Here is a 20,004-nt window from a genome sequence, read left to right on the forward strand (position 1 = left end):
ACACATAAACAAAGACAACACATATGAAGTTTCGTAACCTTACTTTCCTAACCCCAGTTCTTGACCTCCCCCCACCCCCCTTCATACATCCTAATTCAATTAAATTAACTCAGCAGATTCATATCTCTCATCCTTTACATATTATTATTGTATATATATATTTTTAAAAAACCTTTCACTTGGCCAGATTTTACTTATCCAATTTTCTTATAAATATTAAAACCTTTTCTAAGGTCGACTCGAGTTCCTTCCACGAATTTCCCTTTTATCTTAAAAATAGATCATAATAATCAAACACAAAAGTCATAAACATTTTTTAATTTTTTTTTTCCTTCCCCCCCCCCCCAGGCCCGGTTTCTGTCCCTTCCCAATGTCCCCACGTCCACAAAAACAGTTTTTAGCCTGGATTCCTCACATCTGAGGCCTTTAAGTCCCTGTCAGTCTCTCTTTGCCGGTTTTGTTGGTAGCCCTCCTCATTGGTCCTCGGGTCTCGAGGAAGTTCCAGCCCGGTATCATCAAAATTTCTTCCATACAAAGTACTTGACACCAGCTGCTGCAGAAGGTCAGCCAATCCATACTCGAAGAGGAAGCCCCAGTCATATTTCTTGTTTCTTTTAAATTCAAATATTCCAAATGTTCCAGGGGCTTCCTCCCTCCTTTCTCGCATCTTTCGCAGATTTGTAATCCAAGGGTCTTCTTCTTTGTATTCTAACAATGTAAGCTTGTGGTTGGTACTCTCCATCTGTACTGGCCCTTGCTCACTCTCCCCCTGTTCCAAGGTTATCTCTTCTGATTCAGCTGCAGATTTTTTCCCAGTCCAGTCCATTGTGCCTTCAGCAGAGTCACTTATTTTAGAGTTCAAGGTTATAAGTTGTTTACTCATGGCCATAGTCTGCTCCTGCAGCTTTCCCACAAGAAAAAACATTCTTTCTAACTCTGCCTGTAATTTTCCATCTGCAGCCATTGTGATGTTTCAATGTTTCCCCTAGGGGGATTCTGGTTACTTAATAGTCTTTTCCCAATAGTCCTTTACTTTGTTATTTCCCTTCTTTGTTTCCAACCACTTTAGTTCAAATGTAGCAAATTAAGTCCGAAAAGGTGTTAAATAATAAAGTTTTTAACTTTCGCTGCCCGTTTGACAGCTCCTTTGACAGCTGTCAAACTCCTCGTTCCTTTTTCTCCAGCTCACATAGAGGACACTCCCGGGTCTGGGGAGGTTTAAGCAAAAGCTTCTAAAATTCCACTCTTACTATCCAGCACAAATCTTCTTCTGTCAAATTCATACAAATATTATCTTTTACAAAACACCAAAGAAAGAACTCTCCACCTTAGTTCTCCGATACTTGCTTTAAATTTTCTGTAGGCAGGGGGGTGCGGACTTCCCTTTAGCACATCCCCCGATCGTGCCGAATTCAAAGATAAAATTTTTAAAGTCCAAATTCCAATCTACTCACGGATTAATTAAAGTCCGAATTTCAGGGAAGAAAGTCAGCGGTCTCCGGCCATGGCTCGCGGCTTCGCTCCACTGCAGTAGCGGTCTACTCACAGCACCACGCCGCTCCCCGTACCCTCTCTGTAGCCTTTAAAAAGGCTCTTCGTGGGTCGGGGGGGGCGCTTTAGGTGCCCGCCGAGTCACCAGGTCCGCAGGCTTCCGCGCCTGCGGTTTCTAAGGGTCCCCGCGTCGCCGTCGCGGTGAGACCCGTCTGCAATGGAGCCGATTCCCACCGGAGCTCGGAGGGAATCCGCCATTAACCGGATCGCGCTAACCCGGAAGTCCTAGACACGCCCTAATCAGCCAAGACGGGCACAGATCAAGGAGGCAGGTGGTGGGCCTTCCAACTTGGAGAAATCTATCCACATCAGCAGGAAGTATACGATCGTAATGGTCCAACACTGGACCTGAAGTCAGTCGAGGGGCCTCCAGTTCAGTCACTGTATCTATATTGGCAGCGAGGTCACGGCGGAGCAACAGGACTTTCTCCGCAAAAAAGCTCGCGAATGCCTCACAACTGTGGGTCGAATTTGTGCTTAAATTTGGTTGTCCTCCTAAGGACGTTATTGACCCAATTATTCTAAAAAGTTGTGCCGGGTGAGAGCTAGCGGATGCAATGGAAGCTGCAAAGTAAGATTTCTTAGCAGCTTTCATAGCCATCTCATAGGCTTTCATAAGCGTCCTATAAGATGTTTTTGAGGCTCCGTCACAAGTCCGTCGCCATGCTCGCTCTAGCCGTCTTAGATCCCGCTTCATTTTCCGGAGCTGCTCAGTAAACCAAGGGGCCCCGTTTCAACAGGGTCTCCGAGGGCGCTTAGGCGTGATCTCACCGATGGCTGCCAAGAGCCAGTTATTCCAGTCCTCAACAAGGTCATCTAATGAATCGCCAGGAGCGACTTTTGGTCTCCAGAGCCTTGATCATCTGACAGCCCTCCTCTGTCTCTCTGGTCAATATCCTTCTTGAATGCCAAATCCTCATTTTTTAATTGATAATTACATTTTTAGTAAGGATATTCTTGGAGTTGCAGAACCCATAGACATTTCCTAATTAAGGAATTCCTTTTCTGGGAATATTTACTACATATATCACCTGGAATTCTACTCACACTATAGATTATTCTGGGAATAATGTTTGTTTGAGAGTATTAACCCTTCCGCACAAGGACAGGTTAAATGATTCCAATCTATTAATATATAAAGAAAACTCACTGATTACTTTGTTTAAATTACATGCTACTAATTCGGTAATATCCATTGGTATGATTATACCTAAATATCTAATTGACCCTCTGCAAATATGGAATTGATAGTTCTTAGCAGAATAAATAAAGTCACTGTTACTTATATGAAGCGATACCGACTTTGCCCAATTTATAGATTATCTTGAGGAGGGCTAGCATTGGCTGTCCTCCGATGTCTCTGCAACAGAAGATCCGGAAGAAAATTTGGCAAACGGTTAGCTCAGTTGTTTCTGGAATCCAGGTTTCTGTTCTGTTCAGTGTTTCGAAGCTATGGCACACCAGAGGCTTGCCCATTTTACTGGAATTTTGAGCAGACAACCAAACATTAGCACAGGGAACATGAATGGATTGTTAGATAACAAAATCTCAGACCCTCCAACATTCTGCCAGTTAAACTTGGGATGTGAGTCTTTCAGTGCCATACTCCCGGGCAAATGATCTGGGGCTTCCCCTCTTCAGCCCCCGGTTGTTGTTGTCTCCTCTTTCTCCAGTGGAGGCAGCATTGGGCAGAGGAGGCATGGCTAATGGGTAAAGTGGGGGCAGCCTGACTTGCATCACCAGCAGCCCCCCCTCCTCCTCTGCTTCCATGGACTAAAGCGCAGCCGCTTTTTTTCCACCAAAGACATTTGTCTTTGGGTGCTGAGCTCTCACAAGAGCCAGCTGAATGGCGAGGAAGCTCAGCACAAAAAATGGGACATCCAATCAGAAACTGGCATAGCTTCTGTAATTCCGGGATGTCCCAGTTGAATCAGGACTGTTGATGGATAAGCAGTCTTGTCTTGACATCTGGCATAGTGACCTGTGACCCTCTGATTGTTGTTGGACTACAATTCCCATTATCCATGAACTGCAATTCCCACAAGCCCTGGTATATTCTGCGTGGGTTGAAGCCAAAGGGAGAGGGGGAGGAAATTATAAGCAGCATGAAGATGAGCTGAGCATGCTCAAGGTAGCCACCGACACTACCTCCCCGCCCCCCCAAAAGATACACTTTCCTCAGTCCATTTCAGCACCCGCTACCCCAGCCTGGTTTCCTAACATTGTTTCTCCTTTCCACTGCTGATTCTTTCTCCTCCCTGGAGTCTTCCTAACCAGTCAATGACCCCATTGTGGAAGTATACCTGAAGGAGCATATCTACCTTCATCATTCAGCCCGGACACGGAGGTCCAGCTCCAAGTGTTGGGATTTTAGTTCCCACCAGCTGCAAACAAGCAGCCAGATTGTTTACATCATGTGATGTATCTGAGCATGTGACAGGAAGTCTGAGCCAGTTCTCAGTGCTCTCAGTATAACCTGGGTGGAGTTACAGTGAGTTGTCTTCCCCTTCTGGGTAGATGCAGAGTCGTGTCGTAGACTCGCATCCTGTACTGCTCAGGCGACCAGGTATGCTTTTGTACAGTCTTAATAAAGTAGCAGTTAGACTACAGACTCTCCTCTTTCTTCTGTGATGGATTGCCAGAAGATTGCTAGCGTGCTCCTCTCAGGAGGGAGGGGTCGCTTATCAATGGTTTCTCTGGACTGAGGGGGATTCCAGCCAGAGAGTGACCTCCGGAGAAAGGCCCTAGGTGCCTGGGATGCTGGCACCGCTCCCGGGCAGGTGTTTTTCCAATAACCTTCTGGCGGGGGACGCGCGCGCACACACAAACATATCCAAGCGATGAGTTCATTCAATCTCCCCAGCCAAAGAGCTGTCAAGGTGGGACCCCTAGATGACCTTTTCTGGTCAAGGTGAAAGCTCAAGAGGATTCTTGGCTATGAGAGGTGGGGCGGGGGGTGTGTGGGACGCGTTAAGAAACCGGCCTCTCCTCCCTCCCCGACGGCTGTCGAGAGATGTCAGTGGAATATGCAAGATCAATGCCGACATCTCCTGGCCCATCCTGGATGTCAGGATGGGCCACTGGCAGCTTCTGACTTTGAGGACTCCATCACAGGCTAGCATAGATCTATTAAATTATTTCTCATCTCCACAAAATTAGACTTCCGGGTTGGCGCCATCGCCGAATGGCGGACTCCCTCCGAGCTCCGGAGGGAGCCTGCTCGGCAGGGGCTGGGTCCTACCGCACCTGCGACGCGGGGACCCTCAAAAACCATGGGCGCTGAAACCCATGGACATGGTGACTCGGCTGGCACCTTTTGCGCCCCCCCGACCCGCGAAGGAGCCTTTTTAAAGGCTGCGGAGCGGGTGACGGGGGGGTGGTGCTTTGAGTCCTTCGCTTCCCCTGCCGAGTGAAGCCGCATGCCATTCGACGGAGAGCGCTGACTTCTTCTATTGAAAATCTGGACTTAAAAGAATAACCCGTGAGTAATCGGAACCTGGACTAAAAAGGGGGATAATTTTTTTAAAAAAAATCGGAGTGAGCGGGGGAGGCGCAAAAAGGAAGTCAGCCCCCCCCCCCCCGTTGTAGAAGATTTAAAGCAAAGGATTTGACAATTAAGATCGAGTGCAACCCTATTTTGACAAAGTTATTAACTTTGCCAGGGAAAATCATAAGACTGAGCTGGAGGAGAAAGGTGGAATTGAACTAAAAAGCAACCCCCCCCCCCCGGAACCCTGGGAGCAATTTGTGAGAGCGCCGGGAGAAGAGAAATAGAGGTTTTGACAGCTGTCAAAGAGCTGTCAAAGCGGAAGAATAAAATAGAGATCTTTGTTATGAGGACTTTGCCGGTTACATTTGTTATAAACTGGATACAAATTGTTACAAACAAGGAATAACAAGTTATTTTGACTGGTGGACGTGATCTGGAAGGGAATTTAGTTATTGCAATCCACCTAGAGGAGCCGAGGGACATTACAAGTATTGTTGGCGTGGAATTTGACCAGAACTTTCTATCTCCTGGGAAACTGCAGAAATGGAACACTATTTTGTCTACAGAGGCACTAAAGGAGACAATAGATTTATCTATTGAAGAATGAAAAGGACTTGACGTAATGTTTTGTTCTTGAATAACAAGCCTCTGTAGAGGAATTAGAAGCTTTTGGAATTGGAACATTTGTGCAGGAGAGCAGGGAAAAAGAAAAAAAAAAAGGAGGAGTGAGATCAACAAGAACAACAAAAATAATAAGAACTGGACAAAGTTGGAAGTGGGATCATTTGGGACATCCAGATTTGACAGGTTTAAAGGAATAAAATTGGAGCTTTCACCCCTAGATATAAAAATCTGGATGGAAGAACTGGGCCTTTTTTGAGACAGACTCCTTCCAAGATTGGACATTCGAAACTAAATATGACTGGGAAAGGACTATGGTTTAGAGAGATGTGGGAACTCCAGGAAGATATCAGACGTCGAGGAACATTGGGAACGCAACCGGGAAAGGGGGGGAGGGAAATTTGGAATCCAAAGGGCATAAAATTATTATTTTATTTTTCTTCTATTGTAATCTGTATTGCATATTAAAGGGGGGAACTCGCGGAAGGGAACAGGTCGATTTTAGGGGATGGGAAAATATTTTTAAAATTAAGTCAATGATAACAAGTTTAAATCTGGGATAAGAATTTGTTGAAATTCTTTTTTGTTTATTTGTAAGAATTGGAATACAGGAGGGGGAGGGGAGGGGAAGTCCTGAAAAGATGTTATTGGGAAAAAGATTTTATGGAAAATCTTAATAAATATCATTTAAAAAAAATAAATAAATTATTTCTCATCTCCAGCCTCAGACTGCAGTTGCTTCTCAATTAATTTCTCCAGTATTTCTAAGAGGCTGTAGGAACTATCACCATTGTGTGTATCTGAAGAAGTGTGCATGCACACGAAAGCTCATACCAATAACAAACTTAGTTGGTCTCTAAGGTGCTACGGGAAGGAATTTTTTCGTTTTGTTTTTCACTACGGCAGACCAACACAGCTACATACCCGTAACTATCACCATTGTTGGCATTCAAGAATTTATCCCCTGATTCAGGTAATTAGGAACCATGAGGTTTCTAGCTCCGGTTCTACTGCTGGATATTGTGATGTATTTTGGTACTTCAGCTGAGGTCTGGTGAGTGCAGAATGAAGTGGGACTCTGTTGCCAAATCACATATGTGTTCTTGCAGCAGCAGCAGACTGCTGGCTCATCCTCACTTACTCAGCGCTGTCTTAACATTTTGGAGAGTTAGATCAGAGCCGTCATTTTTTACTGCCCATGGGAAGTGCAGATTGCACAGTTTGCACCCATATGAACATCTGTGGTATCAAAATTCCCTGTGCACAGAGGCAAATCTTGAGGCTCTAATGCTTAAAAGAAGATGCAGAACCTAGAAGTGCTGCATCAGCACTGAATCCAAATTTAGACATCTAAGAATAGGGTTAATATGTCCTGATTTATAAAGTGATTGACCACTATTCCCTTTAGCACAAACAAAGCCCTGCTTCTGCTTCCTCCAGTGAAAATGCAGAGTGTAGATCTGGAAATCAGGATTAAAAATGAGCAAACATTCACACGTGCGTGGGACCAACTCATGGGTAGATAGATAAGATAATACTTTATTCGGCTATAAGCCCACAAGGTAAAACAAATCAATAGATAAAATAGCATTTTACAATCTAAAATGCAATCTAAAATACTCTGGTTTCTCTTCAGATCGTATTAATCTTTCGCCTTTTACATGGGTATCATTTACTCCTACAGCAGCGTTCATTAGAACCACAGGAGACGTTTATAATCTCTCCAAAGGGACAGTTCGCAGTCCTTGGGTCCTGGCAAAAACCTCCCGAGAATCTACACAGTGGAGGATTATCTGTGGAAAAGAGAGGGAAGTAGATTTTCATTATTTGAGAGAACTCCTTGTGCAATACAGAAACGTTAATTTGACGGGCGTTTTGTTTTGAGCATTGAAATAGCACTTTCAAGTATGAGAGGCTGAGGACCTAGACTAGGAAATTGGAGACCAGCCTTCAAATCCAGACTCATCATGAGACTCCCTCGGTGGCCTTGGGCCAGTCCCTCACTCTGAGCCTAATCTGCCTTGCAGGGTTGTTGTGAGGATTAAATTAAGAAGAACCATAGAAGCCACTTGGAGCTCCTTTGAGAAGAACCTGGGATATAAATGCAATGAAAAAATATCAGTATTATTATGTCCCATAATGCTGATGGGGAGATCGAGGCTGAGAGTGAAAGTGTGGTTATCCATAGGCCAGCTGGTGAGCTCATGGTGGATTCTCACAGACTTGGATTGTCAGGCATGTGAGGTCCTGATTTGACTGATGCTCCGGTCAACATTATTTTTGTGCTTCAGGTGAGTTCTGGTGAGTGCAGAATGAAGTGGGAATCTTTGTTGCCAAATCATATTTGTGTTCCTTCAGCAGCAGCAGCAGACTGCTGGCTCATCCTCACTTACTCAGCGCTGTCTTAACATTTTGGAGAGTTAGATCAGAGCCCCCATTTTTTACTGCCCATGGGAAGAGCAGCTTGCACAGTTTGCACCCATATGAACATCTGTGGCATCAAAATTCCCTGTGCACAGATGAAAACCTTGAGGCTCTAATGCTTAAAAGAAGATCCAGAACCTAGAAGTGCTGCATCAAAACTGAATCCAACTTTTTACTTCTAAAAATAAAATTAATATACCCTGAGCGTATTATCAGCTACTCTGATCCAGAAACTGATCAGTGATTATTTCCTTTAGCACAAGCAAAGCCCTGGATTGTCCAGTGAAGATGTAGAATGTAGATCAGGAAAACAGGATTAAAAATTAGCAAACATTTGCACGAGTGGGACCACCAAGTGATAGGTATCACTTACATCTACAGCAGCGTTCATTAGGACCACAGGGGATGTTTGTAATCTCTCCAAAGGTACAGTTCTTAGTGATTGGGGCCTGGCAAAATCCTCCCGAGTATGTACAAAATGGAATTTCATCTGTGCAAAAGAGAGGGAATTAAATTGTCATTATTTGAAAGGACTTCTTGTGCAAAACATAAACATTCATTTGACTGAGGTTTTGTTTTGAGCATTGAGCCTGAGGTCCTGGACCAGGAAATGGGAGACCAGCCTTCAAATCCAGCGCCATCATGAGGCTCACAGTGTCTCCTTGGGCCTCTCAGGGTTGTTGTGAGGATTAAATTAGGAAGAACCACAGAAGGCACCTTGAGCTCCATGGAGAAAAAGGCGGGAGATAAATGCAATGAGTAAATACATATTCAAAGCCTTCTGTAACAGCACGTCAGTATTATTATGTCCCATAATACTGATGGGGAGATCGAAGCTGAGAGTGAAAGCCTGGTTTACCCGAGGCCAGCTGGTGAGCTCATAGTGGTGTTTTACAGATTTTGATTGTCAGGCATGGGAAGTCCTGATTTGACTGACATCATCAATTTTACATAGAATGGTTGATTTTGGGGGGGGGATCTTCTTTATATATGGGGTTGCGGGTGGTGCTGTGGGGTAAACCGCTGAGCCTCTTGGGCTTGCCGATCGGAAGGTCGTCGTTCGAATCCCCATGATGGGGTGAGCTCCCTTTGCTCAGTCCCAGCTTCTGCCAACCTAGCAGTTCAAAAGCATGTCAAAGTGCAAGTTGATAAATAGGTACTACTACTGCAGCAGGAAGGTAAACAGCGTTTCCGTGCGCTGCTCTGGTTCTGCCAGAAGCGGCTTAGTCATGCTGGCCACATGACCTGGAAAAATTGTCTGCAGTCAGACGAGGGCTCCCTCGGTCAGTAAAGCTTGCTGAGCACCCAACCCCAGAGTTGTTTGCGACTGGACTTAACTGCCAGGGGTCCTTTACCTTTACCCTTATATATATATTTATTTACTACATATTTATCTCTTTTGCAAAAACAAAACAACTCAGTGGATATCACTTACCCCTGCAGCAGATTCCGTTGCTGCCACAGGAGACCCCCTTAATTTCTCCATTGGCACAGTTTGTAGTTGCTGAGTAATGGCAAGTTCCTCCTGCTAGTTCACATATAAATTGCCCTGTGTAAAAGAGAAGGGAAATAAATTCATTTCAGGGGGGCAAAGGGGTTGCCAACTACTTTTTTTCCAAACTAGAACCCTGCGTATTTAATGGGATGGCCAACTTTTACAGGCTTCTGCTGCCTCTCAACCTGTTAACTACTGTTTCTTTGGCCAACATTAGCAAGGGTCAGATCGGTCCTCCTTCTCTGCAAACACTCCAGCTGATTCCTGAACCTTGTAAGGGTGCTGGCACTCAGCTGCACCCAGCCACTTGGGTGGCACATAAATCATAACATTATGATGATGATTATTGCTCCTGGGATCTTTTCAGCACTGCTGCCAAACCTAAATTTTACAGGTTGCTAATGGAAGGTGAGAAAAAATAGCAAATAATTCACCCACAGACCCACATAACTGGCCAGTAAGTCATCCTTCATTCCATTCTATTGAAGGTTCCCCCTTTGCTTTCAACATCTGCCAATCAGAATTACTGCTGTTCTGAGCTTCAGAAATACCTTGCCACTTGCGCCCTCTCTGAGAATGGTTTTTTCTGCAATCTTCCCAGTAGTGTTGCCAATGTGTTTTGCTCAGCTCATACCCAAATGTGCTGGCTATAGTCATTCTCAGCTACCAGCCAGGTGAGGAGGGGATAAGGCCCACTCATTTGGCCAGGGGAAACAATCTCTTCATTGGGTATACTGATGGGGTCCTGAGGTGGCAACAGTGGGCATTCTTTAACAAAGAAACTTGCTGGGTTAGGTCTACAATGGAATCCTTCATCAGATATTTACTGTTCATAGATCCAGGACCTCTGGAATTAGAAAGGTCTTGGGGATCATGCACACTAAATCTTCTAAACTCTCAGCAATATAAATGACCACCATGGAAGCTGCCTTGTGGCTTATTCAGCATCCTGAACATTCTGCTTTTGCAAAAGCCATGTATTCAATTTCAATTTCAATACTATATATATTGTTAAATACTTTCCTCCTCCACCACCCCTTTTTAAGCAGCCAGATAGGAGAGGGAGCAGCCAGTTCATACTGTTGTTCCACCTACAGCAGTTTCTCAGGGTCTCCAGCAGGGGAAATACCTGGGACTGAACCTGAGACCTTCTGCATTTCCAGCAGATGCTCCCTCCCTGTGCCCTCTTACCTGCAACAACATGGAAGAGGAGGAAGACCAGAGTAAAGCTCAGGTAGAGGAACCTCATGGCTGCAGTTTCCTGTGAGATCTCTGCCAAAGGGAAGGCACTCTAAGGCAGAAGGAAGTGGAGTTTGGATGGAACAAGGAGGTTCTCTCTACTTATAGTGTTGCCATGCCAAATCCGGCAACTGTCAGCATAGCATCTGAACCCTCCAGGCCCCTTTCTCTTAAATCACCCTAAGCCATTTATTTATCATTCATCATCCTAAGGTTTACCCACACAATCACCTTTCTCATATATTGACAATCTGTCCTGTGCTCCAGGCTTCAAACAGGTATTTCGTGAAACTCTCAGCATCCAAACTCTTCTCTCTTAACTCATCCTATGCAATTTATTCATCTTGGAGAACTTCCTAATATTTACCTGCAGAACAGCCTTTCTCCTCCTGTTTTCTTTCCATATCAGTTAACAGATTTCCTGCCATCTCACAAAAGCTGTTGCCAACTTCACAGAGCCTGGATAGAAAGGAAGTGGAATTTCGTGTAAGAGCTCGGCTGTAATGCAGTTTGATACAACCTCTTTGGGTTGGACTGTTCAGTTTGACTGCAGTTGCCATACCTACCAAGAAAGAATCTTTTCAGTTTGCTTTTCTCCTGGTCTGTACCTTTTTGGTTGCAGTTTGCTTAACATGCTTGCTATTGTGATGCATATAGTTTTATGTACATTGCCCCCATTATATGCTTCCCCCCATACCCACATAAATTAATTACTTTATCCCATCATTCATAAGTTATAAGCACAATCAAGAACAACACCCAGAAGATGAGAGGAGAAACATGTTAGTAGAAACATTGTTTAAATTCTTTTGATCAGTTGTACTCTGCTTTTCCACATGCTAGCAAGGTTATGCTTAAAATTCTGCAAGGAAGGCTCAAGCAGTATGCGGACCGAGAACTCCCAGAAGTGCAAGCTGGATTTAGAAGAGGCAGAGGAACCAGAGACCAAATTGCAAACATGCACTGGATTATGGAGAAAGCTAGAGAGTTCCAGAAAGACATCTACTTCTGCTTCATTGACTATGCAAAAGCCTTTGACTGTGTCGACCACAGCAAACTATGGCAAGTTCTTAAAGAAATGGGAGTGCCTGATCACCTCATCTGTCTCCTGAGAAATCTCTATGTGGGACAAGAAGCTACAGTTAGAACTGGATATGGAACAACTGATTGGTTCAAAATTGGGAAAGGAGTATGACAAGGCTGTATATTGTCTCCCTGCTTATTTAACTTATATGCAGAATTCATCATGCACAAGGCTGGGCTGGATGAATCCCTAGCCGGAATTAAGATTGCCGGAAGAAATATCAACAACCTCAGATATGCAGATGACACAACCTTGATGGCAGAAAGTGAGGAGGAATTAAAAAACCTTTTATTGAGGGTGAAAGAGGAGAGCGCAAAATATGGTCTGAAGCTCAACATCAAAAAAACGAAGATCATGGCCACTAGTCCCATTACCTCCTGGCAAATAGAAGGGGAGGAAATGGAGGCAGTGAGAGATTTTACTTTCTTGGGCTCCATGATCATTGCAGATGGTGACAGCAGCCACGAAATTAAAAGACACCTGCTTCTTGGGAGAAAAGCAATGACAAACCTAGACAGCATCTTAAAAAGTAGAGACATCACCTTGCCAACCAAGGTCCGTATAGTAAAAGCTATGGTTTTCCCAGTAGTGATGTATGGAAGTGAAAGCTGGGCCATAAAGAAGGCCGATCGCCAAAGAATTGATGCTTTTGAATTATGGTGCTGGAGGAGACTCTTGAGAGTCCCATGGGCTGCAAGGAGATCAAACCTTTCCATTCTTAAGGAAATCAGCTGGAAGGAAAGATCGTGAAGCTGAGGCTCCAATACTTTGGCCACCTCATGAGAAGGGAAGACTCCCTGGAAAAGACCCTGATGTTGGGAAAGATGGAGGGCACAAGGAGAAGGGGACGACAGAGGACAAGATGGTTGGATAGTGTCTTCGAAGCTACCAGCATGAGTTTGACCCAACTGCGGGAGGCAGTGGAAGACAGGAGTGCCTGGCGTGCTCTGGTCCATGGGGTCACGAAGAGTCGGACACGACTAAACGACTAAATAACAACAACAACAACAAAGGTTTTAACCTTTAAAGCCCTATACGGCCTAGGACCCTCATACCTACAGGACTGCCTCTCCTGGTATGTCCCACAGAGCAACAACAAATCTGCTTTTCAGTCAAAAGGCCCCCAGAGTAGCTTACATACAATTTAAAAACCAAAACAAAACATGGCACACAAGCAGAAAAGGACAGGAAAGGAAGATGAAAATGAAAACCAGATCTCCTTACCAATTCCTAGACAATAAGCATTTTGCTTAACATGCTTGTTTTTGTGTTGCATGTAGTTTTATGTACATTTTATGACTCTATTCTCCCCCAAACAACCACATAAATTAATGACTTCATCCTATCATTCCAAAGATATAAACAAGAAGAACAACAATTCTATTAAAAAAAACAACACTCCAAAAATGTGAGGAGAAACCTGTTAGTAGAAACATTGTTTAAATTCGTTTGATCAGTTGTACTCTGCTTTTCAGCCAAAAACTTCCAGAGTGGCTTATGTACAATGCCTGGAAGTACATCAAGTATATATGCTTCTAGTGTTAATTAAACTGTTGCAATCAACATTATTCAAACCCCATTGCAAATCATGTTTACTCTCAAGATTTAAGGACTTTCAGCTGTTTGCAATGTGCAAATCAAGCAAAAGCAATTGAAATAGCTCAACACAACAGATGCTTCAAATGGTTCCCCCACATTCAACTGAAAATGCCTGAGTTGCCTTTTGTTTCCCTCTTCCCTCCCTGTTCTTTCCTCCTTGTGTGCCATTTTTTTAAAAAAAGAGATTGCACATAAACCACTTGGGAAGCCTTTCCCCCCTGAAAAACAGGATATAAATGATATAAACAATTTAATAATAAATAAGGTTTCTACTAACAGGTGTCTTGTCACATCTGATTTTGTTGACTAACTAAGAGAATACAGTGGTACCTCGGGTTAAGTACTTTAATCGTTCTGGAGGTCCATTCTTAACCTGAAACTGTTCTTAACCTGAAGCACCACTTTAGCTAATGGGGCCTCCTGCTGCCGCCGCGCCGCCGGAGCACGATTTCTGTTCTCATCCTTAAGCAAAGTTCTTAACCCGAGGTACTATTTCTGGGTGAGCGGAGTCTGTAACCTGAAGCACATGTAAACCCAGGTACCACTGTGGATACTTGGGCCCCTTTCTCATTTCTGTATTTTTATTTTTATTTTACATCTGTTGTTCTTGTTTGTGTTTCTTTATTATGAATGATGGAACAAAACCACTAATTTGTATGGTGTGTGTGTGTGTGTTTTGGGGGGTGCACAAATTAGTGGAAGAGCACATAAAATTACAAGCCTCACAGAAACAAGCATATTAGGCAAAAATGAATCCAAAACTGCAGACCAGAAGAAAAGCCAATGGAAAAGATTCTTTCTTTGTAGGTACAGTGGTACCTTGGTTCCAAAATGCCTTTGTACTCAAACAACTTGGAACCCAAACGCTGCAAACCTGGAAGTAAATGTTCCAGATGGTGAACCTTTTTCAGAACTTCCTAAGATATACCTGAAGAACATCCTTTCTCAAACAATCACAATGTGTGCTGTACTTCGGGTGCGGTTTTTCCCACTCCATATCAATTAACAGATTTCCCGTCATCTCACAGAATCAGCTGCCACGTTCACAGTGCCTGGATGGAAAGGAAGCGGAATGTTGTTTAGGAGATTTGCTTTAATGCAGTCTGATGCAACTGCAATTGCAGTACAGTGGTACTTTGTTTCTCAAACTTAATTCGTTCCGGAAGTCCATTCCAAAACCAAAGCGTTCCAAAACCAAGGCACGCATTCCCATAGAAAGTAATGCAAAATGGTTTAATCCATTCCAAACTTCTAAAACAACCCCTAAAACAGCAATTTAATGTGAATTTTACTTTCTAACGAGACCGTTGATCCATAAAATGAAAACAATAAATAATGTACTGCGGTCACACAATCAGTTAATCAGTAGCTGAACTGGGTTACACACAGTCACAAAAACAGAACAAAAAAAGAGCCACAAAAACCAAGACACAAAGTAAGTAGCAAAAACAGACAGACCTCAGAGTAACACTCAAAATGGAAGTGCAACACTCAAATCGGAAGCATAACACTCAAAACAGAAGTGTTGCACTCAAAACAAAAGTGTGGCAGTCAAAACGGACGCATAACACTCAAAACGAAGCACCTTTGGCTTCTGAAAAAAGGATCGCAAACTAAACCTCTTACTTCCAGGTTTGCAGCGTTTGGGTTCCAAGTTGTGAAAGACTATAGCCAGCACAGTTGGGTGTGAGCTGAGCAAGACACATTAGCAACACTACAGGGGAGAATCCAGAAAATACCATTCTCAGGGCACAAATGGCAAGGTATTTCTGAAGCTCAGAACAGCTGTAATTCTGATTGGCAGATGTTGAAAACAAAGGGGAACCTTTAGTAGAATGGAATGAAGGCTGACTCAATCGGCAGGTCTGTGGGTCTGTGGGTGCATTATCTGCTCATTTTTCTCCCCTTCCATTAGCAATCTGTAAAATTTAGGCTTGGCGGCTGTGCTGAAAAGATCCCAGGAGCAGTAATTATGATTTGTACACCACCCAAGTGGCTGGGTGCAGCTGAGTGTCAGCACCCTTACAAGGTTCAAGAATCAGCTGGAGCGTTGGCAGAGAAGGAGGACCAATCTGACCCTTGCTAATGTTGGCCAATGACAAAGTAGTTAGCAGGTTGAGAGGCAACAGAAGCTTGTAAAAGTTGGTCATCCCATTAAATATGCAAGATTCTAGTTAGGACAAAATAAGTAAGTATACTAATTTTAATGGAAATAAGATTAAAAATATGTTAAGACATTTATATGATAGAAAATAGAGAAAGATGGAAAGGAATTGCTGAAACAATTAATGGAAGTGGAATACAAAGAGGGAGGTGAGAGGAGGTCAATGATACAAGGGAATGAAAGACAGAATATGGAAAAGGTATGATGTATGTTTTTAAATTGTTTTTGTTTGGTTTGGTTTAGTTTATTGTGTTAGTTTAATGTGTTAAGGTTGTGTTTTGTATTATTTATGTATTGTATTGTTTTTTTCTCTTTTTTGTTCTTTTTTTTTGTCTTCTTTCTTCCTTTTCTTTTTTGTAAGCTTTAAAAGTAATAAATATTATTAAAAAAAAAAAAGAGATGACCTCTTGTGCAAAGCAAAACCATGAATTTGAGAATCTGAGCATTGGAATAGCGTTTTCAAGTATGAGAAGCAGGCTGATGTCGTGCTTTGAGGGTCCAACTAGGACTTGGGAAACCAGCCTTCCTTCCACTCCCACCTTAGCCACGAAGCTTACTGGGTGACCTTGGGCCAATCACTCACTCTCAGCCTTACCTACCTCACAGGGTTGTTGTGAGGATTGAATAAGGAAGGTAAGAAAGTCACCATGGAGTCAAAGCACATAAAGCGTTTAAAAACCATATTGTCAGAAAAGCACTGTTTAATGTCTGGATAAGATATAAGGATTTGCTTGAAAACAAAACTCCAAGGTGGTTGTCAGCAATGGAAGCAAAGGCTCAGAAAAAGCTCAATATGGAGGCCAAATGGCCGAAATATTGGGAAATTTTGGAACAAGAAGGAGACAGATTAAAACTGCAGAGTTTTGAAAAACTAAAAAACAAAGTGCGAGATTGGCTTCATTATTACCAAATAATGGAGGCTTACAATTTGGATAAGAAAATTGGCTTTCAGGACTTCCGGGTTAGCGCGATCTGGTTAATGGCGGATTCCCTCCGAGCTCCGGAGGGAATCGGCTCCGCTGGAGAAGGGTTCTATCGCGACGGCGACGCGGGGACCCTCAGAAACCGCAGGCGCTGAAGCCTGCGGACTTGGTGACTCGGCGGGCACCTTAAGCGCCCCCCGACCCACGAAGAGCCTTTTTAAAGGCTGCGGAGAGGGTACGGGGAGCGGCGTGGTGCTGTGAGTGGACCTCTACTGCAGTGGAGCATAGCCGCGAGCCATGGCCGGAGACCGCTGACTTTCTTCCCTGAAATTCGGACTTTAATTAACCCGTGAGTAGAATGGAATTTGGACTTTAAAATTTTTACTTTTGAATTCGGCACGATCGGGGGATGTGCTAAAGGGAAGTCCGCACCCCCCTGCTTACAGAAGATTTAAAGCAAGGATCGGAGAACTAAGGTGGAGAGTTTTTTTTCTTTTTGGTGTTCTTTTAAAAGATAATATTTTCATGAGTTTGACAGAAGAAGATTTGTGCTGGAGTGTAAGAGTGGAATTTTGGAAGCTTTTGTTTAAACCCCCCCTCTCAGACCCAGGAGTGTCCTGTATGTGAGCTGGAGAAAAAGGAACAGGAATTTGACAGCTGTCAAAGGAGCTGTCAAACGGGCAGTGAAAGTTAAAAATCTTATTATTTAACACTTCTCTGGACTAAATTTGTTACATTTGAATTAAAGAGGTTGGGAACAAAGTAGTGAAATAACAAAGTAACGGACTGTTGGGAAAGGACTATTAGGCAACTAGAATCCCCCTAGGGGAAACATTGAAACACTACAATGGCTGCAGATGGAAAATTACAGGCAGAGATAGAAAGAATGTTCTTTCTCGTGGGAATTTTGCAGGAGCAGACTACGGCTATGAGTAAACAACTTATAATCTTGAATTCTAAAATAAGTGACTCTGCTGAATGCACAATGGACTTGACCGGAAAAAAATCTGCAGCTGAATTAGAAGAGATAACTTTGGAACAGGAGGAGAGGGAACAAGGAGTGGAGCATGTACAGATGGAGAGTACCAACCAGAAGCCTACACTGTTAGAACATAAAGAAGAAGACTTTTGGATTACAAATCTGTGAAAGATGCGAGAGAGGAGGGAGGAAGCCCCCGGAACACTTGGAATATTTGAATTTAAAAGAAACAAGAAATATGATTGGGGCTTCCTCTTTGAGTATGGAAGATTAGTTGACCTTTCGCAGCAGTTGTTACCAAGTATTTTGGATGGAAGAAAATCTGATGAGACTGAGCTAGAACTCCTTTGAGACCCGATGACCAACAAAGAGGGCTACCAACAAAATCGGCAGAGAGAGACTGACAGAGACTTGAAGGCCTCAGATGTGAGGAATCCAGGCTAAAAACTGTTTTTGTGGACGTTCATTTGGGAAGGGACAGAAACCGGGGCGGGGGGGAGGGAAGAACAGAATTTTAAAATTCTCATGATTTTTGTGTTTGATTATTATGACCTATTTTTAAGATAAAAGGGAAACTCGTGGAAGGAATTTGGGTCGACCTTAGAAAAGGATTTAATATTTATATGAAAATTGGATAAGTAAAATTTGGCCAAGTAATATGAATCAAGTATTTTTTTAAAAAATATATATACTTATATAACAACAATATGTTAAGGATGAGAGATATGAGCTTGCTGAGTTAATTTAATTAAATTAGGATGTATGAAGGGGGGGTGGGGGGAGGTCAAGAACTGGGGTTAGGAAAGTAAGGACATGAAACCTTATATGTGTTGTTTTTGTTTGTGTGTGTCTGTGTTTATAAAATGTGAAAATCCAATAAAAAAATTATATAAAAAAAAAAGAAAATTGGCTTTCAGGTGGAAAATTCAAAATTGGAAATAGAACTGTTAGACCCCAAAACTAAGAATTTGTCAAGAATGTATAACTTGCTGTTGAAATGGAACACTCAGGATGAAACGGTAAAATCAGCTATGATAAAATGGGCACAAGATGTTGGACATAACATTATGATGGCTGACCGGGAACAGTTATGGACCACAGGTATGAAGTTTATGGCATGTAATGCCTTAAGAGAGAATATAATGAAAATGATCTACAGGTGGTACATGACGCCAGTCAAGCTTGCAAAAATTTATCATTTGCCCGAAAATAAATGTTGGAAGTGTAAAGAGATTGAAGGTACATTCTTTCACCTTTGGTGGACATGCCCAAGGATTAAGACTTTCTGGGAGATGATTTATAATGAAAGGAAAAAGGAGATGATTTATAATGAAATGAAGGAGAAGGTGATGGAGTACATGGAACTGGCGGAAATGACTGGCAGAATCCGAGACCAGGGAGAAGAGTCGGTAGAAGAAGATTGGAAGAAATTTAAAGTCTATTTACAGAAACACTGTAAAATTAAGGAATGTTAGAGGGAGGTTGGAATGAAGCTAGGTGGTTTTAGCAATAAGGTGGTTAAGGGGTACGTAAAAATGGATTGTTAACATGTAAAAATGTAAAAAATGTTGGTTTCTGCTCTCTTCACTGTGCAGCGAAGTGCTTGTCACGAGGCAATGTTTACATTCCACAGTCTGTACTGTTGGGTTTTCCCACGGGAAAGGGAGACTGGATGTGACGTACACTGGTTTCCTGTTTTTCACAGTTCTCACAGTGTGATTCTCTCTGTGCTTCAGAGGAGAGAGGACGCTTTTTCTGCTCTGGCAGAGGCAAGATGTTTTTCTGTAATCTACCAGCTTTGAAATGTAAATAAAGCAATTAAGAGTATGTACACGTATTCCTCATCATTCCGCTGTGCACTGGACACTGCAAATCAACATTTCTGGTTATCGGGCCCAGAAAGACGCAGTCATCTAAATGCCGGCAAAAGGATTGGAATGCGGAGGGACGGATCGCACGATATCTCTGCGCGTCAAGATGATTGATGAGGTATGTGCTACTGCTCCGGGCAGCCTGCCAGCATCTAATTAATGGCTTTATGGCTGGACTTTGAACTTTTATGTCCGTTTGCCGGGCACAGGCAAAGGATAAAAGGATCGGATTCCTATGCTAGGGAAATCGAAAGTAACTTTTAAAAGTGCTTTTGGGCTGAAGCAGCTGCAGAGAATAGTGACGCAGCACTATTTAAGGCAGCAGAGGGAAAGCACTTTTGAACTTGCCTTTGGCATGATGTTTGAGGCAGCTGCAGTAAAGCAGAGTGGCACAGGCTCACAGGCAGAGGCTGTTTTGAACTTGCCTTTGGAATGAGGCTTGAAGCAGCAGAGACGCAGCTTGTATAAAGCAGCTTGATTTAAAGCAGCAGAGATGACGCAGAAGGCTAATGCCAGAGTCATGATGGCTAGCTGCAGAAGGCTGGCTGAGGCAAGTGGGGAATC

The 20,004-nt window shown here is 43.2% G+C and overlaps 1 protein-coding gene across 4 annotated transcripts in view; it reads right to left on the reverse strand.

Annotated features, from left to right (window-relative positions):
- Positions 1-20,004, reverse strand: part of LOC307211811 (uncharacterized protein) — a 198,677-nt gene that overhangs the window by 77,665 nt on the left and 101,008 nt on the right. Inside the window, exons 7-8 of one of the 4 annotated variants that reach the window (XM_079968860.1) lie at positions 8,460-8,576; positions 7,339-7,455 (exon numbers count right to left, since the gene is read on the reverse strand). In XM_079968860.1, coding sequence (XP_079824986.1) covers positions 7,339-7,455; positions 8,460-8,576 — 234 coding nt within the window. The other 3 variants (XR_013836575.1, XR_013836576.1, XR_013836577.1) reach the window with 3 other exon arrangements.

The sequence above is a fragment of the Podarcis cretensis genome, assembly GCF_951804945.1.
Source record: "Podarcis cretensis genome assembly, chromosome: 3".
Classification (NCBI taxonomy): Eukaryota; Metazoa; Chordata; class Lepidosauria; order Squamata; family Lacertidae; genus Podarcis; species Podarcis cretensis.